The sequence below is a fragment of the Aquarana catesbeiana genome, linkage group LG01 (assembly GCF_042186555.1).
Source record: "Aquarana catesbeiana isolate 2022-GZ linkage group LG01, ASM4218655v1, whole genome shotgun sequence".
Classification (NCBI taxonomy): Eukaryota; Metazoa; Chordata; class Amphibia; order Anura; family Ranidae; genus Aquarana; species Aquarana catesbeiana.
In genome coordinates, this window is record NC_133324.1 from 327,201,026 (window position 1) to 327,228,430 (window position 27,405).

Below are 27,405 nucleotides of genomic sequence, written 5' to 3' on the forward strand. Positions count from 1 at the left end.
GACAGCCTAGCAGCCAGATGTGCCTGGGAAAGACCCAAACTCCGGCCTAGCAGTCCAGGCAATACAACACACCTCCACCCAGACAACCATCCAGGTGGCACAGAACACAGATCACCTTAGTCCACCCAAATATATAGGTTCTCCCAGCAGGTCAAATAATCCAAGAAAACCCATGTCTATTGGCTGAGACACCCCACATACCCATAATCTGACCTTGCATTGCCCTTCTCACATCTAATGCCACCAAGTACCCGGTCACCTAGCGGCAGTGCCAGACTTAGGGAGAAATCAAATGATCCAACAATTAGTCAAGGTAGCTACTCCTGACAGGTAAATTTTAGGAGTAACCCTGCCTTAACTCCAGGGTGCTACAAAAGCAATTAAACTGCAGCACTTAGGTGGGCAGGATAATTTTACTGAGATAAATTATTTAGGCACAGAAGAACTATAACCTCCAAAGAGATTGCTATTCATTGTTGGGCATCCAAATTAAAACCTGGGTTGCCAAAATATGGCCTGTGAGCCAAATCAAGCCCACCATGCAACTAAGGTCAGTGGCCTATCCTCAGGGCTCATTGTGCCCTCACACTGCCCTCTCAGAAATCTGCTTCTATCCCCTACCACCATTCTCTGGCACAGATTTCCCCTGCAACATGGTTATCATCCCAGTTTGTTGCTTGGTTGCCAAGACACTGGCATCCTATCACATGCTTACCCCAAGGATGGAACTCTGCAGATCTACCTGGTTTTGACAGATACCCACTCCAGCTCAGATCACCTAGGTGATCTGAGCAAAGTTCTAGTCTCCCCTTCCAGTGTCATCTGGAGACACTTTACAGGTCCCAGAAGACTACAGGACCATTCACAATGCGCAGCATGAACAGTGGGCACCTGGCTCCGAAGCCTCAAACTTTCACAGCCGGGTGCCCAGTTGAGATGCTGGGGACAGAAGACCGAAGGGACAGAAGACCGAAGGGACAGAAGACCGAAGGGACAGAAGACCGAAGGGACAGAAGACCGAAGGGACAGAAGACCGAAGGGACAGAAGACCGAAGGGACAGAAGACCGAAGGGACAGCTTGGTTGAGCACAATTGCTGATTCTGGGACAGGTGAGTGTTTATTAAGTCAGTAGCTACAGTTTTTGTAGCTGCTGACTTAACACAAAAAGGACTGGAGCACCTCTCATTTTAGTGATGTAGAAAAGCTATTTTTCAAACCCACAAATATATTTGTAATATACAATGTGGTCCTCATACTGAAAGTTTGGAGACCCCGATGTAGAGAATGCCTTAGGCCAAGTTACGCAGATATTGAATTTTAATGCTGCTTTAAAAACATGCACCAACGCACCTCTAGCGTTCAAATGCATTTTAGATGCATTGTACACCTGGTGTCATTTTTTTGCTCATGAGCATTCTTTTAAGATTAACCACTTAAGGACCAAGCCCATTTGACACTTGTTTACACATTAAAATTTTTTTTGCTAGACTTTGAACCCCCAAACTTTTTTTTTAGCAGACACCTTAGAGAATATAATGGAGATCGTTGCAATACTATGACACCGTATTTGTGCAGCAGTTCTACAAACTTTACAAAAAAAAAAAAAAAATTGTAAAGTTAGCCTATAAAAGTGATCTTGATGCAAATCTTCCGCTGAGACCACTTATGTGAAAGGATTGCAAACCGTGGAGAAAAATACCGGGGTTATGGCAGCCATAACAGTATTTAACCACTTAAGCCCCAGACCATTTCGCTGGCCAAAGACCAGAGCACTTTTTGCGATTCAGCACTGCGTCGCTTGTCAATTGCGCGGTCGTGTGACGTGGCTCCCAAACAAAACTGATGTCCTTTTTTCCCCCCACAAATAGAGCTCTTTTGGTGGCATTTGATCACCTCTGGTTTTTATTTTGTGCTATAAACAAAAAAAAAAAAAAAAATAGAGCAACAATTTTGAAAACGCATTATTTTTTACTATAATATCCCCCCACAAATATATAAAACTACTATTTTTTCTTTTTACCAAAAATAATGCAATAGCGTTTGATTGGTTTGCGCGAAAGTTATAGTGTCTACAAAATGGGTTAGTTTTATGCCAATTTTTTACTAATAATGGCGGCGATCTGCGATTTTTATCGTGGCTGCGACATTATGGCAGACACAATGGACAATTGACACATTTTTGGGACCATTGTCATTTTTACAGCGATCAGTGCTATAAAATTGCAGATTACTGTAAAAATGACAGTGGCAGTGAAGGGGTTAACCACTAGGGGGCTAGGGAGGGTTTAATTTTGTCCTGGGGAGTGTTTCTGTTAGGGGGATGGGCTACGAACGGCACTTTACTGATCATAGCTCCCGATCACAGGGAGCTATGATCAGTGTCACTAGGCAGAACAAAGATGCTTGTTTACATTAGCATCTCCTCGCTCTTCAGCTCCGCGAGACGATCGCGGGTATCCCCGCGGCGATCGAGTGCGCGGGACCCGCGCCCCGACTCATGGAGCTCCCGCCAGCGGCGCGCATGTGACCACGCGGTGGCAAATTCAAAGGGGAGTACCTGTGCGCCCATTTGCCCAGCCGTGCCATTTTGCCGACGCAACTTCATGCGGCAGTCAGCAAGTGGTTAATGTCAAACTAGTGACATATATCCACGGTGGGCAGTCTAAGTGGTTAAACTAAACAAAGCAGCTTACCAATTCTTAAATCCGATAGCTGCATTTGTTTTAGGCCCTTTTTCCTGGCGATCCTGCTAGTAATATTTAAAAAAAAAAAAAAAAAGTCCTGCAGATGTAGCAGTTAGAGTTGACAATAAAAAGCTGATCATTGTAAGCACCCATGTTAAGTGTTAATGGTTTATGTAAAAATTATCCCAAAACTGTTGGAACTGCTTGTCAAGTATTAGTTGGAGTTCAGCTTAAAGTCGTTCTAAAGACTCAAGTTTTTTTACCTCTACTTCACATGGTGATCTGACAGTATCACTTTTGTACTGGGGTTCCTACACTCTGCATGAAGGTAAAAATGTGTGAAGCAGCCACCACACTTCCCCCCCCCCCCCCTCCCCCTTCCAATACTTACCTGAGCCACATCTCGAGCCAGTGATGTGCCCAAGAGCCTCACTCACTGGACAAGGCAGGAGCCATTGACCAATCAGGAGATGTAGGGGCAGGGCCAAGCCATAGTTGTACAAGAGCAGTGGCTCAGGTGCCTCCAAGCACTTGGCAGGAGGCAAGGGTGCCAGCAGGTGACCAGAGGAGGATCCGGGCTGCTCTGTGCAAAACCACTGCACAGAGCAGGCACACAAGTTTTTTTTTTTTAAAAACACAAATATACTTTATTTTTCAACACACACACAAATATCATTGCTGCTTTTTAAAACCATCTGTGGTCCTTCATCTAGAGTGTAGGAACCCCAGTACAAAAGTGATACTGTCAGATCACCATGTGAAGTAGAGGGGAAAAGCCTAAACTAATACAGCCACTAAATATAATGGTAAGCTGCAATTTTGGGTTTATTACTTCAGAGCAGGGCCGTCTTTAAGGCGGGGCAAATGGGGCAGCTGCCCTAGGCCCAAAGCAGCTGCACTGAAACCCACGCTGCTGCCCGCTAGGTTTTTTTTTTTTTTTTTTTTTTTTTTTAAGCTAGAGTTCCGCAAACTGCACTGGTCACTTGCTGGCTGCTCTGCTTCGTCAGCAGCCATTCAGAACCCTCTCTGCTCTACACGAGAGCAGACGAGGGAGAGGGGCAGGGAATGTACACAGGCAGAAACTCCTCGTGAAGCCAGCCGCCTGCACGGACGTCCTGTTACGCTTCTGGTCACAACAGAATCGTGTGACTTCCCTTCCAGTTATACACAGATCTTGCTGCTTTCCAGGAGCAGACCATTACTGTGTGGGTGGGAACATCGGGGGGCGGGGCAATGATGCCATTCTAACTGCACCTGCAAGAGCCCAGGAGAAAAGAAATTCCACATGCCACTTAGGTACTGTTTACACACTGACAGGCTGATCTGGGTGGGGGATTGTTTTTGTGCACACTAATTGTACAGTATGTCCCCCAAAATAATCCCCCCCCCCCCCCAGTCAGTCTTTCCCCTAGTACAGTCCTCCCATTTCCCAGGTCAGCCTGTACCCAAGTATAGTCCCCCCACATCAGTATGTACCCCAGTATGATCCATCTAGGTCAGTCTGACTGACCTGGGGTGGTTGTGCTGAGGAACAGACTGACCCAGGGGGGAATTATACTAGGAGACAGACTGACATGGGGCAGATTATAATGGTGACAGACTGATATGGGGCAGTGGCAGAACTACCAGGGTCACAAAAGTCACACTTGCAACCGGTCCAGGTAGTCTAGCACTGTAGGGAGCCCCAGGGGGTTGCTGACTAGAGGGCTCTGAATTGAGAGCCTCTCTCTCAGAGCCTGTACTGACAGTTCCCCCTCCCTCACTTGCACGGATGGGAGAGGAGAGCGCCGATCTGCTCCTTCCCCTCTGTGTGCACTGCAGGAAGTGTAAAGCCCCAGCAGCTGAGGGGGAACTGAGGAGCAAGGGGGAACTGAGGAGCAAGGGGGAACTGAGGAGCAAGGGGGAACTGAGGAGCAAGGGGGAACTGAGGAGCAAGGGGGAACTGAGGAGCAAGGGGGAACTGAGGAGCAAGGGGGAACTGAGGAGCAAGGGGGAACTGAGGAGCAAGGGGGAACTGAGGAGCAAGGGGGAACTGAGGAGCAAGGGGGAACTGAGGAGCAAGGGGGAACTGAGGAGCAAGGGGGAACTGAGGAGCAAGGGGGAACTGAGGAGCAAGGGGGAACTGAGGAGCAAGGGGGAAACTGTCAGTGCAAGCTCTGGGCTGTATGAGAAACGCTCTCAACTCAGGTGGCACTGATAGGTGGCATTAATGAGCACTGAGATGGCATTGATGAGCATTAATAGGCAGAATTGCACATAGAGGACCACTCTACACATAGCGCACTCCTAAAAACCTGGCATATAACAATGCCTCACTGTTTAGTGCACTTTAGCCACACCCACAATTTGATGCAGAGATGTGCAGCAACCTCTGGCAACCAGTGAACCGTAATGATCTGCTGTAATCTCTAGCAACCAATCATTGAGCAGTAATGATGTGCAGCAACCTCTAGCAACCACCCAGCAAGCAGAAATGTGCAGTAACGTCTAGCAACCAGTTAATGAGCGGCAATGATGTGCTGCAACCTCTGGCAACCAATCACAATCGCTACCTGATCTGCTGCAGTAAACTGATTGAGTTTAGCTGCTATCTATATTGTATTTGGTGGGGCCAAGAAAAGGTTTGCTGTTTGCCCAGGGTCCAATGAATAGTAGAGATGGCCCTGCTTCAGACTATAGGTGTCTTTATGGAATGCTACAATAAAAAGTCAAATGGAGTAGGATGCAAAGTTTGAACACATGTTGAACTCCGAGGTGTCACATCAAGGCAAAATTATCACTGCCTGCAAAACAAATGCATGTGCACCAGCTCTATGTACTCCATTGTAAAATGAAAAGCATTGTGTAAAGAGGCCTTACTGATTAAAGACGTTTGCCCTGACAATTGTTACATGGCTGTATGAAAAACAGTGACCATTGCTTCGGATAGTGATTCCTAGCACATCCAAAATTCTATTAGCCAACCTGACTACAGAAAATTATGAGGCTGATTTACTAAAACTGGGGAGTGCAAAATCTGGTGCAGCTCTGCATAAAAACCAATCGGCTTCAAGGTTTTTTTGTCACTTGAACAACCTAAAGTTAAAAGCGGAATGGCTACAATGCACCAGATTTTGCACTCCAGTTTTTTTAAATCAACCCCTTATGTCTTGTTTCTATATGTTTCAACACTTTGCATAGCCTCACTATATGAGCCCAACTTGGCTGTATTTTCTAGGTCACTTCAAGTTCTTTGCACTGTTAATTGGCAATAGGTTTGGTGAAAATGTGAAACATTAAAGTGCATCTAAACCCAAAAACAAAGCAGCTTAAAAATCAAGTGTGGTGGCTGCATTTTTTTTGGTGTTGGGTACACTAGCAAGTTTAGATGGACTGGACCAAATTAAAGTCAGACTCCAGTTAACGCCAAGCAGCTACAGCAAGTTTCCCTCCTTTTGGGATAAAAGATTTAAAAGCTGAACATTGTAAGCACTCCTGTCAGTCTCAACCCTCCAACACTTGACAGCTTGACCAAGGCCCTCTCCAATGGAAAGGACCAGTAATAGGGATGAATTGAATAAAGCATCGCCACAACCAACTGCTTTCTTGTGGGGAAAAAAAGTCACCTACCAGCAACTGCTCCAGAGGGGAAAGGACTGTGGTAACATGATTGCATGTTTAAAAACACTGATAACAGTATACACAGCATGCACAGCAATTGATAAAAGGCACTGCAGGGCCATGGGGGAGAACTATTTAAATATCAGCTTTATAACTAGCCTTTCCTTTGACTTTAAAACCTCACAAATGTGTCAGAAGAAATTGACGTTCACTGCAAGGTCCAAAGCCAAATATCTCCAGTGCAGAAAGTCCAATAAGAGTCCCAAATGTCAGTGATCCACAAAAAAATAAATAAACCCAAAATGAGAAAGTGGCAAGCTTGTGCCCACAGGGGACCCTAGGTGATGAGGCCCTCGTAGTAGATGGACTCATTGAAACACCATTTGTGTAACAAAGTAGATTTTTAAAAAAAGGCTCAGATAGTTCAGACCTTAGTAACATGGCTCAAGAGGGTTATAAACTGCATAGTGCTTTCCATATAAACAACCTTAAAGTTTTTTTTTGAAAACCACTCACAGCAGAACACAAGCCCCTCTAGGGTTGCCACGACTGCTTCTTTCACAGCCTGTAGATTGACAAACTCAGGTTTATCTGGAGGTAGGCTCAGACAACCTGCGATTGAGCAGTGGCAGCAACCTTACAGAAAGAAACGTGTTTTACTGAAGTGCGTGGTTCTTTTAGGGACACTGCTATATGCGAGTAGTTTTAAAGTTTAATAAGCTTTTTATAGAAAGCATAGTAAGTGGAGTTTGTCTACCCCAAACCATGTTCTTACTGAAAAGCCAGAGAAAAAAAAAAAAAAAAAAAAAAAAAAAAAAAAAAAAAAAAAAAAAAAAAAAAAAGCGTTTAATTAGCTTTTATAATATTAAGGTCCATCTAGTAATGGGTGGTCCTGGCCACCTAAGGTCTCTTGTGAGCACAAAATGGCACTCACAATTTGTATGGAGTTAAATCACTGAATATTTGGGACTTTCTGGCCTTACACAGATCTTCAACATCGCAACTTTTTGCCAATGTCCTCCTAATGGAGTTAGTCATGGAACCCCCCCCCCATCTCACCATTCATAAAGCGGAAGCTGAAACTCAGGTTACCCATTCCAGATGCAGATAAAAGCAATGTAGTAGTCTGATCTATAGGAGCTGGGGTCATGGAACTGAAGAGGAGAAAAAAAAAAAAAATTGGCATTACGTACACCATTCGAGATGTTAAAAACCACAAGGAAAAAAAAAAAAAAAAAAAAAAAAAAAAAAAAAAAAAAAAAAAAAAACCCACACAAAACAACAAAACAAAACCCAAAACAACCAGTTACACTTACCGGTAACGGTGTTTCTGGGAAGTCTTCCAGGACAGCACCCCGAGAGATGACTGGTCCACCTGACAGGAAACACAATCAAGAGGTTAAAGGCCCCCGCCCCTCCCTGCGCTCCTCAGTTGTGACAAAGTATTGACCCACACCAGTGCACGAGAGTGAACATAAACACCACCACACTCTAAACATTGAATTATATCTAAAGATAACGGGTGGAAAGTAGGCCTGCTGTCCTGGAAGTCTTCCTAGAAACAGTTACCGGTAAGTGTAACTGGTTATTTTCTCAAGTCATCTTCCAGGACAGCACCCTGAGAGAAGAGCAAGTAGCTCAGGCCTACCTTTAGGGCGGGACAACTGCTTGCAGGACTTTCCTGACAAATGCCAGGTCCTGAGGGATAGTAACTCCACTCTAATGCCTCAGGAATGTGTTCTGGCTTTACCATGTAGCAGCTCTACATATCTGCTCCACCGAAGCTCCAGCCCTTTCTGCCCAGGGAGGTTTCCAGAGATTGCGTGGAATGCCCTTTAAGGTTTCTAGGAGCTGCCCTACCAGACTGCTCAAAGGCTAAAGAAATGGTATGTTTAATCCATCTAGCTATAGAAGCCTTGGATGCCTGTTGGCCCTTCTTTTGGCCAGAAAAAGTAACTAAAAGATGGCTGGACATTTGAAATTCCTTAACTTTTTCTAAGTAGGATAATAAACAGCGTCTAACATCCAGACAGTGAAAAGAAACCCCAAGAATGAAAGGGAAGTTACCACAAAAGGTAGCACTACCTCTTGAGTCCTATGGAACTTTGATGCTACCTTAGGGAGGTACAGGGGGTCCTGCCCAAGTATAACCCTGTCCTCAAATATACGGAAAGATGTCTCTTTAATAGAAAAAGCCTGGATGTCACCTACTCTCCTGGCTGAGGTGATTGCTAGTAAAAAGGCCAACTTAAAGGTCAGGATCCTAAGGGAGATCTGATCTATTGGTTCAAACGGGGCCCTTGTTAACCCATCTAGTACTAAGGTAAGGTCCCAAGGAGGACACCTAGACATCTGAACAGGGGACAACCTCTCTAACCAAGAGAAATCTCTTGATCAGGGGGTATAATGCCAAGCGTTTCTCCAGAAAACAGGATAAGGCTGAGACCTGTGCCTTAAGGGTCTTGGTTGCCAAACCCAGATCTGCTCCATCCTGGAGAAATTCTAAAATAGCAGGGATCTTTCTGTGAAGTCCCTCTCACCTGACACCAGTGAGAGAAAATCCCCCAGGTCTTGGCGTAAATACGCCTTGTGATCGGCTTTCTAAGGAGCAGTGCATCCACTACTGTCCGATAGGCCCTTCTCCCGCAGGTTCTGCCTTTCAAGAGCCAGGCCGTCAGCTTGAAAAAGCTGGGGTCTGGATGGCAGACTGGACCCTGAAGAAGGTCGCACCGGACAGGGAGGTGAAGAGGTGGGGCTATGGACCAACCCTGCAGGGTTGGAAACCAAATTCTCTTGGGCCACCAGAGGGCTATCAGAATCAAGTTGCCTTCCGAGAGAAACAATTTTTGAAGAATCCTCGGAATTAACCCCAAGGGGGGAAAGCATAGGCCAGTCGGAAGTCCCAAACTTGTGCCAATGCATCTATCCCCTCTGAGCCCCTCTCGGGCAAGGGAAAGATTCTCCTTAGCCTTCTGCTTTTTCTGCAGGCAAAGAGATCTCTCTCTGGAACGCCAAACTACCGACTTACCAGGGAAAAAAAAAAAAAAAAAAAAAAAAAAAAAAAAAAAAAAAAGACCTCTGGATTCAATTCCCATTCCCCCTGCAGAATCGGCTGCCAACTGAGGTAGTCTGCCTCTACATTCAAAGTTCCCTTTATGTGGATTGCAGAGATGGAGAGAATCCGATTCTCCGCCCAGGACAGGATCTCTGCTGATAGGGATAGGAGCGCTGTAGATCTGGTGCCTCCCTGACAATTCAGGAATGCTACCGCCGTGGCATTGTCTGATGAGACCTGCACCTCCTGGCCCCTGATCCTCCTCAAAAGCCTTTAGCACTTCCCCTTTGGCCAAAAGCTCCCAAAAGTTGGAGGCCCTTTTGCTTTGGATCCCAGGACCCCTGAGCTATTAGATCCTCCAGGTGGGCCCCCCCACCCCCAGGAACTTGTGTCTGTAGTTATCCTGAGAGGCTGAAGTTGGCTCCAAAGGAGACCCCCCTGAAGCCTCTGAGGAAGAAGCCACCAGTGAAGAGAGTCTTACTTCGACCGGAATGGCAATCTCTGTCCAGAGTCTTTTCCTATCCCAAGAGGATAGGGGGAAGTGCTGGAGGGTCCTGGAATGTAGTTGTGCCCAAGGAACTGCTGGGATAGATGCAGTCAGACCCAGTACTCATGATACCTCTGTAGGAGGTCTTTGCTTGTAACAGTGATGTGACTGCTGATATGAGGCCTTCTACTTTGCTCTGAGGTAGAACTAATTTTTGTTCCGAGGAGTCCACCAGGAAACCTAGATACGACTTTGTTTAGGCAGGAGTCAGCGAGGATTTTTCCCTGCTGATGATCCATCCCAGGGCTTCCAAGGTCTCCATTACCCTGGATAGATCCAGAAGTAGCTGATCCCAACTCAGATTGTAAATCAAAATGTCATCTAAGTAGGGAATCAATGCCACTCCCTGAAGATGCAGGAAGGCCACCACCTCTGCCATGACCTTAGTGAAGACTCTTGGACTGGATGCCAGTCCAAAGGGGAGGGCTGCAAACTGCCAGTGCTGTACTCCCTCTGGAGGGGCAATAGCGAATCTCAGGAAGCTGATGGTCCTGAAAAATGGGGACATGAAGGTAGGCATCTTAAATCTAAGGTCACCATGAACACGTCCTTGAGGTGGTGTCTGAGAGAAACACTCCATGCAGAACTTCTCGTATCGAAGAAAAACATTGAGGTTCCTTAGATTTATGATAAGACGATACCTTCCTGAGGGTTTTGGAACCACAAAAATGTGGGAGTAAAAACCCTGACCCTGCTGGCCCACTGGGACTGGTATTATGACCTCCTGACTGGCCAGCTCTTCTATGTTCTGAAGGATTCCTGCTGCTTTGCAGGTATCCCTGGGAAGGCAAGTCAAGAGAAACTTGGGGGGTGGAGGTGAGAGAAACTAATCTGTAACCCCCTCTTACAATTTGAAGAACATGGGGGGCTCCGAGTGACCCTTTCCCACTGAGGGGCAAAGTTGGAAAGTCTTCCCCCTACTGGAAAGTCATTTAGGGGTCTTGTCACCTGACTTCTGGCTGGAAAAGAGAATGCCTGACTTTTGCTCGTCCTTTCCAGCGCCCCAACATCTATTAGGGGAGACCTTTTTCTCAGAGAAGCGGTTCTTTGCCTGGGGGCCTCGGAAAAAACCTCCTCTCCCTCCTAGGTTTAGTAGGGAATTTTTTCCCCTTTTCGGTAGACCTGGCCAGGGCCTGATCTAGGCCAGAACCAAAAAAGGAGAGTCCCCTCAAAAGGGAGACCGCATAGATGGGTTTTAGATAAGCTATCCCCGTCCCAAGTCTTAACCCAGTGGGCTCGCCTGGCTGAGTTTACTAAAGCACCTGATTTAGCAGTTGTACGTACTGTCTCAACCACAGCATCCGCTAAGTATGCAACAGCATTCCCTATGACCTCCAAAGAATCTAAGACCTCCTTAGATTTGGAGGTCCAGGATACGTGGTCCATCAGTTTACAGACCCACTTGTCCGCATTCCTTGTGATGCAAGCTGAGGCCAACGCGGGACTCATAGCTGCAGCGTTAGCCTCCCAGGCTCTGCGTAAAACGATTTCAGCCCTCCGATCCATTTGATCCTTTAAATTACTGGCATCGAAGGAAAGATCAAACTGTTTGGACACCTGTGCTAAGGAGGCGTCTAGCCTAGGAGTCTTGAAAAACTTTTCCTCATTCTCCTCGGTAAAAGGGCATCTACGCTTCCATGTTTTATATTTCAGGAGCCTCTTTTCTGGTTCTTTCCATTCCCTCAAGATGGCCTCTTTGAGGGCGGAATGCACCGGAAGCACCCTGGTCTGAGGTTTAATTAAACCTCTATACATTTTATCTTGAGCAGAAACCTGCGCAGCAGGCTCCAGAATTTCTTCTGAAGCGTAAACAGCTCTCAGAAGATCCTCCATGTCGTCAGCTGAAAATATATGCCTGCTAGACTTGGAGTCCTCCCTCCCATCCTCCTCTTTGCTGTCCACCACCCCTTCGTCTGAAAATCCCTGATCAAGGGTTTCAGACTTGCCTTCTTCTGAATCTTGAGGAAGTGGATACTTGGGAGCATCCGCCCGGTATCTAGACCCCATAGAGGAGGCGGGGCCCTCCTGGGAGGAGGCATCCCTACTAGTATGAGCCTCTGAGTCCCTAGACTTAAGGGAGGGCTGAAAAGCTTTTAAAGTGGACAGCATCTCAGTTTGTACTGTAAGGAACTCCTTCATAATCTGAGATGTCTCCTTCCCTGTCAACTTCTGTATGCACTTAAAAACAGAAGGGCTTTGGATGATCTGGGGGTAACCTATCATTACAGTTCCCACATCTTAGAACGGGTGGAGGATTTCACGGGATGGCTGGCAACCTCACAGGCAGTAGCATCGTCCCCTGAAAAAAAAAAACAAACAAAAAAAAAAAAAAAAACCAGGCAAATCACTGTGAGACTCAGGAGAAGAGTTGGGGTACCCTCCCCCATCTAAACACCTGGAGGCGTCAGACTCACCCCCTGTGGTCTCTGCCATGGCCGTAGACCCTGCGGGTCTCTCCTCATGTTCCATGCTGCTTCAGAGGGAACCTTTCAGCGCAGAGGAGATGTGGGTGCCTGCTCCCTGTCAATTTTATATCCTATGTGGCTGCATCACGCTGCCGCCGCCATTTTGCCTAAGACCGGAAACGGCACAGCACATGCTGAGGTCATTTCCTGTCCAGAGGAGGAAGTGATGTCACTCCTCCATGATCCTCAGGAAAATGGCACCGAGCTCCCACAGGACGCTGAGCTGTACTCAGCAAAGGGAGACACCACGCGATCCCAGCGAACGGCTGGTTGCTCGGCCGGTCGGTAAGGAAGGGAGACAGGAAGATTGGCCCCTGAAGTTCTAGGTACACCACTGTACCCAGGATCCTCCAGCACTCAGGGGAGCTCTTCCAATTTCTGCCGCCGCCCCCCCCCCCCCCCGAGAAAATAGGGGGACCCCCCCAGGAAGGATAGAAATACCCGGCCAGACCCAGCAGCTACCCAGGCATTTGGTCCGGCTCCCAGGGGGAGACCACCAGCCCCAGGCTTCGGGTCATAAGAAAAACAGTTTCGCTGTGGGGAAACAATCAAAAACTGAGGAGGAGCACAGGGAGGGGTGGGGGCCTTTAAGCTCTTGATTGATTGTTTCGTCAGGTGGACCAGTCATCTCTCAGGGTGCCGTCCTGGAAGACAACTTGAGAAAATTGCTAAATGATTTTTTCCCCCTCAGACTGGAAATTAAGAGATTCCGAGCGAGTGCCCCCTTGCTTGTTCAAGTACGCCACTGTTGTGGCATTGTCTGAAAATATTAAAAAGGTCCTTTGAATAGACCCTCTCCCCCAGAGACATAAGTGCTTTCCTCACAGCCAGAAGTTCTCTGAAATTTGAGGAGCGACCTGCTTCCTCTGGCAACCAGGCTCATTGAGCCTGCAAATCCTGTGAGTGAGCACCCCAACCCCACACACTGGCGTCTGTGGTTATCTTGACCGGGCAATGTTGAGCCCAATCCTTCCCCCTCTGCAGATGTTCTCGCTGCTCCCACCAGGCGAGATCTAGTAAATTCCCTTCTGGTAGTTTTACCAGCTGATCCAGAGAATTTTTCCTGCGATCCCAATGGAGCAAAAGCCTGAAGGGGTCTGGAGTGCAATTGAGCCCAAGGCACCCCTGGAATGGCTGCAGTCATAAGTCCCAGCAATTGCATGATTCGCCAAAGGGAGGTCTGAGGGAGCAGTTTGAAGGTCTGCACAGAGAAGAACTTTCACAATTTTCTCCTCGGGAAGAAAAATCTTTAGGGCAACAGAGTCTATTAGATAACCCAGGAAAAGTATGCTCTGTGAGGGTACTAGGCAAGATTTGTTGGTCGACCTTCCACCCTAATTTTTGAAAGGTCCGCAAAACCAACTGTAGGTCTTGAATAAGGGACTCCTTGCCCTGAGAAAAAAACAAAAAACAAACAAAAAAAAAAAAAAAAAAACACATCTAGATATGAGACGATCGATACACCTTGAATCTGAAAAAAGGCCATGACTTCGGCCATGATTTTTGTGAAAATCCTTGGTGCTGCCGAGAGACCAAAAGGAAGGGCATTGAACTGCCAATGAGACGGCTCGTTTCCCATGAGCACTGCAAACCTGAAGAACCATCGGTGGCTCTGGCAGATTGGTACATGAGGATAAGCGTCCTGAAGGTAAGGTCCAGGGTCACCATGAAGACCTCTGGTAACAATAGATTTCCTACTGAATAAATGTTCATGTGGAAACGTCTGTAAACTATGTATTGGTTCAGGACGCTTAAATTTATGACCATACAAAAGCCGCCGAAAGCTTTGACCAGAAAGACACGAGAATAAAATCCCCGGAACATCTGATCTTCTGGGACAGGAGAAAACTCCCTCGGTTCTAGATACCCGTCCCTGAAGGCCCCTATACATTTTATCCTGTACAGATTGAGCATGCTGTGGTATCTCAATCTGCTCTGAGGTATAAATTGCTTAATAGTTCATCAATATCCTCAACTGGAAAAAGATACTTTGATGAGCTACCTGTATCCTCCTCTGATGCAGACTTTTCATCAGATGGAGACTGAATTCTCACCTTCCTCCAGACCAGAGGTACTGCGTGAACTAATAGTCTGATACTAATAAGGGAAGGGACTTGGCAGAGGTTGAAGGATCTTGAGCTATGGGTCTAGAGGAGGAAGGGCCTATACTAGTAACCCTGTCATTCAGTGACCGAAAAGAATCCACTACCTCCTTCATAGAAGTCATTAACTCCCTAAAGGAGGAAGACTCTGAACTAGCTCTGGGTGGGATACAATCCTCACAAAATAGCTTTTTATAACCAGAGAGCCTGGCTCTACAGTTCCCACATTTCTTCACCGGCTTGGCCTAGAAGAGAGAAGAAACAAGGGCCATGAAAAAAGGATCCATACAGAAGTCTTCCCTTGCTGTAGCTATCCACAGAACAGGGCTTACCTTGGGGGCAGTATGGGACCCGGATGCTGCCGCTGGTTCAATACGAGCGGACGTTCCATCCTCAGACCTGTCCTCAGGCTCCATGAAGCAAGCGGAGAACGGTCGCCGAGAAGACTGCTGCTGTACTGCAAAAACTGTGCCTAGAATGGTGTTTTTAGCAGGCCATTCCCCTGCAGCATGTCTTCAGTGTCTCCACACCATGCTCCTTCTGAAAACTCAGCGTCCGGAAGTGCGTCATGTGACTTCCGGCGCCATCTTGCTGCATCACCGGAAGTCCTCCTGACGCCATCTTGGTACACCGGAATGAAGCATTTAGGAGGACACAGTTCCACACAGCAGCGCTGGGGAAAGGAAGGGAGTTGCCAGCATTTACAAAGGCAAGTAACCCTTAGAAATAGGGAACCCTTCTGGTACAGACCATCATCCAGGACTTGGCCACAACTAGTACTGGATGAAACCAGAGAAGGGGGGGGTCCACCAACCACAGTTACCAGACCATAGGAAAACAAACGTGTCGGTGCTCCTGGAGGGACTGCTAACACAAAACAACTGAGGGTCAGAGGAAAGGGAGGGGCCTTTTAAATTCTGATTTGTGTTTCCTGTAGAGGGCGGAGCCGGTCATCTCTCAAGTAGCTGTCCTGGAAGGTGGGGGGGGGGGGGATGGTGTCAGATTGTTAGGCAGTTGTATGTTAAGTATCCAACATGAAAGGTGTGTCAGACCGAGTGCTAAAAAATGTGCATTGTTTGAAAATTTGAAAGCCATCCATACATATTTAAAAGTGAACAAAAAAAAAAAAAAAACCCAGTTATATTTACCTCCTCTGTACAGCTGGCTTTGCACAGAGCACCCTGGATCTTCTCCGGTCCCCTTTGCTGCTCCTGGCCCTTCCCCCCCATCGAGGGGCCCCTCAGCTAGCAGCAGGAGTGTTTGGACAGATTAGACACTGGTGGACATTGCTGGAGAGAGATGGGGCTCAGCTATACAGGTTGTTTATCCTAATGCATAGCATGCATTAAGATAAGAAAACAAAACCTTCTGCCTTTACAACTCCTTTAGTATCTGCATTAAATTTAGGGATGCAACTGCTGGTCCTTTCCATCTTTATGGATCATATATGTGGGCTGACAAGGCTTTTGGTTGCAGAGGTGAGTGCTGGCATAATAAATTTGAGGGGGCTTTGAACTTTATAATACAGTAGGGTGAATCCTTAAGGGCCCTTCCCATATTTGAATGCTTTTTCGCTGAGGTGAATTCTGAGTCTGTTTAAGCACTCACAGGCCTCAGTACCAAGGTATGGAACTCCCACATGCAAGAGGTAATCCTTTATTCGAGTGCGATTCAAGTAGAACTGGTAATGAGGGGTCGAGTTGTAAAACTTTACATAAAAGTTCCCAAACATGGTGGCAAGATCCTTGACTAAAAAGGTATTTTCTAAATAAAAGTGGAATGACTTGGCACACTGTCGTTGGGAGGGCATTAGCCAAGATTTGCTGCAGCAATCACCGTATTCCTAAAACGTCTGCATTTAACTAAAAAAGGCCTTTGTTGAAGGCAGCATCTAAAAATTCAGACCCGCCAAAAGCTCAAGTTTACTCATACATTTAATGCAGCTAAGATTATGGCTACAGGGGTGGGGGACACAACTGAAGATAACTTTGTTATACACTTTACCTGAACTTTCAAATCATTTATAATGTCCATACAGACCATCTGCTCACCTGTTTACCACGCATTTTATGGGGACAGAAAACTTCTGAGAATACTGGTTTGCAGTTGTATATGTAGGCTTGTAAACCAGATCAACAAAAAACTTCACAGCGTTCCCAAGGGTCTGCAGAAGAGCAACAAGAGAACTAGTTTGTACATAAATGTTTCAGAGCATTTAAGAATGACAAACAGAGTGCAAGGCTGACAGGTCTATCATATACTAATACTTTTAATGACTAATCAAACAAAAATCATTCCAGTTTAGAAGTATGGAAGAGTTAAATCTTCCATCAGATTAGGGAAGATTTTAACCCCTCAAGATATGGTGCTGTCTGTTACCATTAGGGAACATCCCTGTTCAGGTGACAGATGGCAGAAGTGAAGAAACTATAGAGCCACTGAAATCCTCCACCCCAGAAGACTTAATTGTTTGGGTTTAAAACCCAATTTAAACTTCCTATATGCATGCATTTGATCTAAAATGGGGGTCAGCAACCTGTAGATTGCAGACAGGTGTCTGGTAGATTGTGGTCTTTGCTTGCTGACCCACCATCCCAGAGCATCAAAAGTGCAATGCAAAAGGACTACTTGTAAAGTTGGAGCTGTAGTAGGGAGTAAGATCTGCATAACCTGATGCCTTCTCTGTAGTGCTTACTCCTGTCCCATGTGGAATGGCCCCATTTACTTAAATGGGTTGTGATTGGCAGGCAGTAGCATGCACCAAAAGCAACAGTGGGCTTAATTTCTGCTGCCGCATGTGTACACCGTTGGCTGCTGCTAAGGATTTTACTTGTAAACAAGCTCTAAGTTCCGCTGCCAAATGCAACTAAGGGCTCATTCACAAGTGCAGCAGGCACTGCTGCTTCTCTAAACAGCGATTTGAGTGTTTGACAGGTGGTGGAGATATGTTGCTTCCTCACAACTTGATTTAAACCCATAATTGCAGCACACAAGTACAGCAATTACAGGTTTAAAACTGGTGTGTGAGGTGGTGACACTGCCTGGTGATTTTTGACTTCTCCCCATGTTGTTCAGGTAGATTTCCACCTCTTTAAAGCGGGGTTCCACCCAAATTTTGAACACTATCTGTATGTATTCTCTTCCTTGCCTAGATGCTGACATGCCGTTTAAAAAAAAAATTTAAATCGTCGTAATTACCATTTTTCTATTCTTCTTTGCACTTCCTGGTTCTCCTCCCGTGGGAGTAGGCGTGCTTCTAGCCTCTCCCAGACTTCTGGGAGCTAGTCTCAGGCTTCCCAGGATGCCACTGAGCATGTGCAGGAACAAGCGGTGAATGCTGGGAGTACAGCATTCACCACATCCAGGAAATAAATGCTTGTGGGCTTCAAATGCCCACAATGAAGATGGAAACAGCCTCCAGTGAATAATAAGTTATTCTTTCCGACGAAATCTGACACAGGCGGACATATTACACACAATATGTGAGTATGTAATACTGAGAAGAAAAGTTTGTAAATGAACTCAAAAAAAAAAAAACCAACACCACACGATAGATAGGTGGACCCCCGCTTTAAGGTTGCCTACCCATGATCCAAAATATGCCATTGAACACTTGGTTATATCTGTATGGAAAGTTCAAAACTCCCTCAGGCCTCTATGCCCAGGTCTTAGACAGGTATCTACACCCCCCCTGAAAGGTGCCAAATGTGACACCGGAGAGGGAGGGAGGGAGGGTTCCGAAAAGCGGAAGTTCCATTTTTGTGTGGAACTCCGCTTTAAGTTTTATTTTTTACAGTTTCCAAAATTTTACAACATTTTTGGAGGGAACCTTTGGTGAAAGTCTAAACAGGCCTCCGACATCTCACCTTTGAGACAGCAAGGAATTAAAGCGTTAAACCCACAACAGTAAAATCAGTCTCTATATGCAGTAAAGCATGCTCTTTATGCTCACTGTGGAACATAAGGGGTTAGCCCACTGCATTGTGTAAAAAGGCTGTTCAGTCTTCTGATCCTCTCCTTGCACTTTCAAATAGAACTGAGCCTTGGAGGCATCCTGCACATGCTTAATTTGGTGTGTATTGCTAAAGTTTTTTTTACCTTGTCCAGACAGAAGGTCAGAGTTTCTGCCGCCTCAGGACAGAAGAGAATGAAAACTCCTACAAGCTTTACCAGTGCTCGGACGGACACTGATAGAAGTCACAAGACTGCTGATGACAAAAAGGTATTTAGCAGTTTATATTTACTAAAAATAATTGCATTTCCATGTTCTGTGGGAGACCAGATTTAATAAAAAGCAAGGTCCTGAGTTTAGCAAGGACAGATTCTTCAGCCTCAGCTGCACAGAAGATGAATAACCAGGAGACAGAGGCTCCTGTTAATTCATAAACTAAAGCACAGTTTACTAGGCTTTAGTTATGAAAAGACAGCAGTGATCCCCATGCTCACTAACCGCATGGGGAGGGGGCCATTACAGAATGATGCCCTGTGTGCCTCTCCCAGCAACAGCTGAAAGAGGGGGAGGGGGAGAAACCAGCTTTCAGCTGCTGCAGGGAGAGAAAGACACAGGGAATTTCTGTAATTGCCCCCACTGCACTGGTTTACCTGCCATCTGCGCCCCCCCCCCCCCCCCCGTGTGCCCTACAGTAGGACCAGTGGTACACCCCCCTTTTTATCTCAAGAGGTTGTTATGAAACAATATTTGACACAAATGTTGGGGATGGTCAGCTTCTGTAATTTTTTTAATAGTATATTTTAACTGCAGCGCTGTATAAAGAACTTTAATATCTGTATATGGTGTGTGGACCACTTGGTTATAGCAGAATAGAATCACGGGGGAGGGGGTTGGATTTTGTCATTGCATGAATAGCTTTTGCTGTGGCTGCGCAAGAGATTTGCCTTCTCAGTTACCAGAGCTGTAGCCAAAGCTAAGGCTTTATTTGTAGCCAAGTGACATTTTTAAATCTCAATGGGCACAACTGAAAAGAACACATTTAAAGGATTCTCATCCTGGTATATTAGCATAGTGATGCAACGACCAGGTTCTTTGCACTGTAAAACATTTTCAATTATATATTTAATAAAGCAAAAAGGTTGTTACGCTGGCGCTACACTATGCAATCTATTGTACAATCACAATTAAATCCCAATTCATTGTATCCAGTCAGGCTGACCCTTGCACTACATAGTTGACTGTAGATCCAGGGCCATTGCCAAAACCTGGCACATGTCCTGGGTTTCATTCGAAATATGGAGGCGATGACATTCTATGCAGTTACAGTTTTGGAACATTGTATCCATTCATAAAAAGACATCAGCTTTAGAGGTGATCCAAAGTGGTCATCATCCTATCAGCCTCTGAACATCTTATAGTATGTGCCCAAAGTTTCCCCTGCCTATTAGGACCCTAGAAACGCCCTTGGCTATATCGAAAGGAAGTTTACACTCAGGCTGTATATAGTGTATGGTAGGCTTGGCTTAAGGGTCCAGAGTGACTAGGCAGGTCTCAACTTCAGAGAGAGAGAAAAAAAAAAAAAAAAAAAAAAAAAAAAAAGGGAAGAAGGAGGAAGGAAGAAGGAAGAAGAAAGAAGGTGGTGAAATATATATATATATATATATATATATATATATATATATATATATATATATATACATATATACATATATACATACATACATACATACATATATACACACACAAAAAGATATAGGTGGCAAAAACCTGATTAAAAAAAATTGAAAGAAAACTCACCATTCTATTGAATCCACAGGCTTGATACGGGTATTCAAATACAAGGTAGCCCAAGAGTGCAGTTTTACTTGAGACATGGCACTTACCCAGGGTCAGTTGATCAGGGTTCAGTCTTTTATTTGTACCCAGAGGGTCAACTTTAACAGCCACGCTTACAAAAGTGTTATTACACCCATAGAATACACTGTTTGGCGGAGCTGCAAAGAAAAACATTTCAAGTTGGGATAATATAATGCTTATGATCTCTCAATGAGTCCAAAAAAAAAAAAAAAAAAAAATTAAAAAAAACCTTCCAAAAATATAAAAATAAAAGCCACCACACACACACACACCACAAAGTTTGCCATCTGTCTCACTGGGAGATTTCTCCCTTCTGGTCCCACAACCAAACAGGAGGTAAAAAAGGACTCTCCAATGTGACAGAATTCCCATTAATCACCAGAACTAGTGTCCCTCCATTGGTAGGATTACCATAGATGCGCGTGCAGGGTGTGCCAGGTGTGCCTGGGCACACCCTAATCACCCCGGGAGGTACCAATTCCCCGTGCTTCCTGTCTCCTACCTGTAGTGCTGCCAGCTTCCCTCTCAGGAGCAGGGAAGGGGCTGGTAAATATTTCATTAACCGCCCCTTCCTTTTTCTGAATGAACACAGTCAGTGATCTGTACTGATTGCTCCTGTCTTCATTCTTAACTGAAGCATAGTAACTGTTTACCGCAGAGAAAGGAACTGGGAAATCTGTCCTCAGTTTCTCCGTCAAAAAAAAAAAAAAAAAAAAAAAACAAAGCAAGACCCTTGATATTTCACTAAAGCCAACACACAAAACACAAATATTGTACAATTTTTGGAAAAAAAAAAAATAAAAAAATAAAATAAACTACTGACACCGTCCACTATCCTACTGACACCAATCTTGCTCTACTGACACCGCCCACTGCTCTGCTGATGTATATGCATGTATATTTGTGCTCTGGGGTGCACACCCTAATGCAATAGGCTGCGCACACCAATGAGGATTACCCTCTATTGTTCTAGAGAAAACCCAAACATTGGGTTGGTCTCTTACTTTTGGTAAAACAGTACAAGAGGATAAATCCCCACAACAGGGCTCAGACTGCGATAAAAACCTGATCGGTGTTCAAATTCAAATTTAAGTTGGTCAAATGTCAGCAGTGCACCATTCTCACAAATATGATGTAATACCAAATACCCCATGACGCCCATATGACCGAGTCCAGGATAGAATAGCATACAGGTAGAGGATTAATCCATAGTGGAGTATTTGGGGAATGGACCTGGGGATCAGCCATCTGGGAACCAGCTGCCCCAGACCATGCTCTAAGCACCGTTTTCATTGAGGTAGTGAGGGGGATGTGGAGCCCTAGTACTTCAAAATAAAAACATTCCGCAGTGCTGCGAATGACCCAACGAAGGCCTCCAAGGCAACTGCTGCATTGGTGGCATCCGATATGAGCCAGTTGTGAGCATGGGTAAGCATCGCCACAATAAAATAAAGGAGAAAAAAAAAAAAAAAAAAAAAAAAAAATCAGGGCAGGCTAGGCCACTCTGGGTCCAAGGTCTTTGGAGAATAGTCAATCGGAAACAGGGGGGCTGGAGCCCCACAAAAAGCTGAATACGTGAGAATTTATCCGCTTAAAAAGTGCCTTGGGTATCCACATTGGAGAATGGCGCACTACATATGGGGGAAGGGGGGAAATCCCCACCAGCAGGTGAGTGGCTGAGGCCACATACGGAAGTGTAGCTTGAGAGCAAAAAGCCAGGTCTATTCTGGAGCCTGAGCAGTGAACCGCAGATAAGTGGGAGTAGCGCTGTGCTTGTGGATTTTTCCATCTCCAGACCTCTGTAAGCTGCAGGGCCAAGGCCCATTGCCCCAATTTGTGGTCCAGTAACCTGGTTGGGTTAGAGGTGTCCAAAGTCCGGTCCAGAATGCCATTAAATTCCCTTGCTATGATGAGACTAGTGACCATATAATAAGCCAGTCTGTCATATACCGTATAGAGTATAGACATGGAAAAAGGGGGCAGACATACATGTGCACAAAGGCAAACATTTGGGTCTCTATGTACAATAGTAATATGACAAACTGTCCCCCAGGGTCTGAAATAAAAAATGTTCCACCAGGCAGTTCAGGGATCTGTTCAGGAGAATGGACACCCCTCTGGCGTGACAGCAAAAATATAAAAGTGTAGCACTATATATTATACAAACATATTAATCAAAAAAATCCATAAGTGTATACAGACAGTAAGTGGAACCTTATCACAACCTAAATATGTTTGTATAATATATAGCACTACACTTATTTTTGCTGTTATCCCCTACCTTGAGTCTATAGGTGTGTTAGCTGCTATTTTAGTGTTTTTTCTGATTTAGCGCAGCGCTGTACTTATCTCCCTAGAGTATGTGGCGTGGAAAGATTGTCTCATCCATCTCCTGCGAAGGGCCAAATGTCTACTGCCCTGAAGAAATAGGATGTGGCTTATGTGCTTGTAAATACTTAAACATAAGTGCTCTTCTGAAACAACTGTTTAAACCACGCACAGTCGACGATACCAATCCAAGCTCCATCTAGCGTGGAAATGTGGAATGGAAGGATAAGAAAAATCACCTGCATGTACCCAGTGTCATAATCACATGTGCAGATAAACAGTATCAAAGAATAGCAATATAGCAGCAAGCAAACAACCCCTGCTAACCCGCCAGAGCTGTTAGGACGGGTCAGCTTCATCCCTAAACAAAAATTGGAACAGTCTGTAATCCAAAACTAAAATTGCCAAAAGAGAAACTAGTCAGTCCTATTTCTACACTTTTGTGGTGCGACAACAGTACTTTGTAGTGGAGACAGACTCAAAAGGGGGCAAAGTCCAAGGGTGTAAAGAGCTTCCATTCTGTATTGCCCTGGTTACTCCAGTTATTGAAGGACGACAAGAGGAGTATACAGCAGAGTACCTAATTATGCGCCAGAATGTTCAGACCTGTTAGGGTAGAATAATGTATTAGTCAAACACCATGGGATATTTCATGCAACAGCTTACCGCAGAGTGGAAACCAGGAGTCGGCCTCCTCCAGGAATCAAAGAATTTTGCAGTGCTAGCATTTATAACTCTCAGGCGGCTTGGGTACAGCATGCTGTAGGGCAAGCCTTTTTCTGAGGCATCTGTGGGTGTCTTGGAAGGCATTTCTCTTCTGTAGGTCTGCCGAGAAGTCAGAGTAAAAGTGGATGTCAGCATTTTCATACTTGAGGTGAGGAGGTTTCCTGGCTTCGCTGAGGATGCGGTCACGATCCCAATAATTGAGGAACCTTACCAGGAATGGACAAGGTGGTGCCCCAGGTGGTCGACGACCAGCGGGAACCCTATGTGCTTGTTCAACCACGTAGGTCGGCGGAACAGGCGCCAGCTCAAGGATGTCCAAAAAAAAAAAAAAAAAAAAAAAAAACTCAGCGAACTCTGCAGGTCACTCGCCCTCAGAGCCCTCTGGCAGGCCAAGCACTCATGTTGTTCCTCCTGAGGCAATTCTCAGCGTCAGATTTAGTTACCAGTGATTTGACAGTGTTCTCTAGCACTTCAATGCAGTGGTCATGGCTGGTAGTCAGGTCCTCTGTGGCTGATATGCATTATTCAAATTCTGTGAGGCAACCTCTGAGCTTATCTAGATCTGCCCTTATGCAATTGCATTCCTCCGTGAGCTTATCAATACGGGTCAGCAGGGAGGATCTGCTTGATGGCTAGCAAGATCACCGCCATATCTCCAGAGGTGGAGGACTCCGGAGTCACCAGGGCGATCGGGCCCTCTTGGCTCGCGGCCATGTTCAGCTCAGCCAGCAGAGCTCGGAGCCTGTCAGCTAAGATGGCGTCTGGGCGCTCGGCCAGCGCTTTTTACTGGAGTTTGGGGCTGCAGTTTTACCTTTTGCTGGCATGAATAGAGGCACTAGGGCAAGTGCTGTCTGATCCCAGTACCAAGGGCTGCCCGGAACAGAGTCTTTGGTGCGGAGAAGGATATTATCCAGCCCAAGCTGTCCGTATACCTCCAGTCCCTGATGTTTACACTGGACAGACAATCCGTGCTCATCAGTAGCCCCCCCCCCCCCTCACAGTAGACAAACAGGGAGGGGCAAAGCAGTAAGGATGCAGGGCTAGGAATGCCAAGGTGTGGAAGGCAGTAGAGTGGGCACACCAGGTCACTGGATACCCCAGCTCAGAGTGGCACCCCAGGCCATGGCAGGGACCCAGAGGCCCAGCAGGCTGGATGAAGAAAGGAGGCTTGCACCTCCAAGTTAGGCCAGACCAGCCACAGTGTCACCCTGCAAGATAGCAGCTGCAGAAAATGGCGGGGATCTACAGGCCTCACTAGGCCAGACCAGGCCACAGCCGCCACGGACGTCCCCAGAGCCCAGCCTCCGGATCGTGCCAGGTGGGTGAATGGGTAGTATTTGGGGGATGGATGAGAGTTCCTTACCTCCAGAGCTGTGTAAGTTTCCCTGTGAGGCCTCAGGTTGGCAAGATGGCAGCGGCCGTGGGTGTCTGGAGGCTATATCCCTAGGATGGTCACAGGCAGAGCTGCTGAGAAATATTGGTGCAGGACACTGCAGGGCACATGGATGGGAAGACTGGCAAGGTGTTTGGCTTTTAACAGGTCTTTATATACACAGATGTCAGGGAATTATAGTCAGGATACTCAGAAAGATGTCCGCTGCCGCTCACTTCAGGACACGCACCCTGATGCCAGCTTTTCCAGACTGAACGTTTACTTAATCTTAGTAGATTGGCCAACAGCGACTTTACCCAAATTACATCCTGCAGAATGTTGAAAGCTTAAATCCAAAACTTGAGCAGATAACAGATTAACATCAGATAGGAGGGGAAAAATAAATATATTTTAGCGTGTCTAGCTCCAGCAGACTACAGTACATGTGGAGAATGGAGATTAAAGATGAAGGAAGTGTAGGACAAACTACTGTACACAGCACAAGCCCTGGCTAGAGTGAGGTAGGGACAAATTTTAAGTATACGCAACCGTCACCGTGTACAACCCCTGGCAAAAATTATGGAATCACCAGTCCGAGGATGTTGCTTTAGTTTATTGTTGTAGAAAAAACAAAAAAACAAACCAGACCACAGACATGGCCAAAAACTAAAGGCATTTCAAATGGCAACTTTCTGGCTTTAAGAAACAAAAAAAAAAAAAAAAAAATGAATATAATTGTGGTGGCCAGTAACAGTTAGATTTATAGAACAAGCACAGGGAATAAATTATGGAATCACTCAATTCTGAGGAAAAAATTATGGAATCACCCTGTAAATTTTCATTACAAACACTAACACCTGCATCAGATTAAAGCTGCTTGTTAGTATGTAAAGAGGGTAAATCATCACGCAGTGTTGCACAAGATGTTGTTTGTTCAGTCGGCTGTGTCTAAAACATGGACCAAATACAAACATGGGAAGGTGGTTAAAAGGCAAGCATACTGGTAGACCAAGGAAGACATCAAAGCGTCAAGACAGAAAACTTAAAGCAATATGCCTTGAAAACAGAAAATGTACAACAAAACAAATGAGGAACAAATGGGAGGAAACTGGAGTCAACATCTGTGACCGAACTGTAAGAAATCGCCTAAAGGAAATGGGATTTACATACAGAAAAGCTAAAAGAAAGCCATCTCTAACACCTAAACACAAAAAAACAAGGTTACAATGGGCTAAGGAAAGGCAATTGTGGACTGTGGATGATTGGATGAAAGTCATATTCAGTGATGCATCTCGAATCTGCATTGGGCAAGGTGATGATGCTGGAACTTTTGTTTGGTGCAGTTCCAATGAGATTTATGCAGACTGTCTGAAGAAAACATTCAAATTTCCACAGTCAATTATGATATGGGGCTGCATGTCAGGTAAAGGCACTGGGGAGATGGCTGTCGTTAAATCTTCAATAAATACACAGGTTTACATTGAAATTTTGGACACTTTTCTTATCCCCATCTATTGAAAGGATGTTTGGGGATGATGAAATCATTTATCAAGATAATGCATCTTGCCATAGAACAAAAACTGAAAAAATTCCTTGAAGAAAGACACATAAGGTCAATGTCATGGCCTGCAAACAGTCCGGATCTCAATCCAATTGAAAATCTGTGGTGGAAGTTAAAGAAAATGGTCCATGACAAGGCTCCAACCTGCAAAGATGATTTGGCAACAGCAATTAGAGAAGGCTGGAGCCAGATTGATGAAGAGTACTGTTTATCACTCATTAAGTCAATGCCTCAGACTGCAAGCAGTTATAAAAGCCAGAGGTGGTGCAACAAAGTACTTAGTGATGTGTTGGAGTGTTATTTTGTTTGTTTTTCATGATTCCATAATTTTTTCCTCAGAATTGAGCGATTCCATAATTTATTCCCTGTGCTTATTCTATAAATCTAACTGTTACTGACCACCACAATTATTTTTCTTGATTTCTTTTAGTGTTTCTTAAAGCCAGAAAGTTGCCATTTGAAATGCCTTTAGTTTTTGGCCATGTCTGATCTGCTTTTTTTCTACAACAATAAACAACTGAAGGAACATCCCCAGGGACTGGTGATTCCATAATTTTTGCCAGGGGTTGTAAAACAAGCCATTGTTTAAAATAGAAATGAAGGCATAACATTTGTATAAAAAAAACATTTCAGGGCACGTTTGATCATTGGAGGAGAGCAGGCAGAGTTCTCAGCACAGCTAGAGAACTGACCATGCTGTGCTCTCATGCCTAGTGTCATCCATTTGCAACTGGTTGTTGCCTGTCCACAGTAAATTTACTGAGGCTGGGCAGCATGGGGAGGCTGGATCAAGTACATGCAAGTCATCTAGATGAGGGGCACGTGCACGGCAGCTCTCGCTGTGTCCACCTGACATGGCAGATTGTGGCTTTCAGCACCTGGCTGCTTTGAGCAACCGGGGAACATATGATCAATAAAGCGGTTATGAATGAATTTTCATAACAGCTGCAATTGGCCCAGAGTTATCACATTGTACCTGGGCTAATCACAGTACTGTGTACAATGTGATAGCTGTGGGTCAATTACAGCATACAATAGTAAATTACAGCTGTAACCCATTCATCACAATGCAAAAATGCTGTTAGTGATCGCTAACAAAAACCAATGTGTAAAAAATAAAATCCCTGATCACAACCCCCACCTCATAGCAGATAT

The 27,405-nt window shown here is 45.4% G+C and overlaps 1 protein-coding gene across 1 annotated transcript in view; it reads right to left on the bottom strand.

Moving 5' to 3' along the window:
• LOC141144856 (zona pellucida sperm-binding protein 3-like) overlaps positions 1 to 27,405 on the bottom strand; it is an 81,808-nt gene that overhangs the window by 28,257 nt on the left and 26,146 nt on the right. The window contains exons 2-4 of the mRNA XM_073630941.1: positions 20,204 to 20,400; positions 16,506 to 16,618; positions 7,345 to 7,439 (exon numbers count right to left, since the gene is read on the bottom strand). Coding sequence (XP_073487042.1) covers positions 7,345 to 7,439; positions 16,506 to 16,618; positions 20,204 to 20,400 — 405 coding nt within the window. The remainder of the gene's footprint in view (positions 1 to 7,344; positions 7,440 to 16,505; positions 16,619 to 20,203; positions 20,401 to 27,405) is intronic.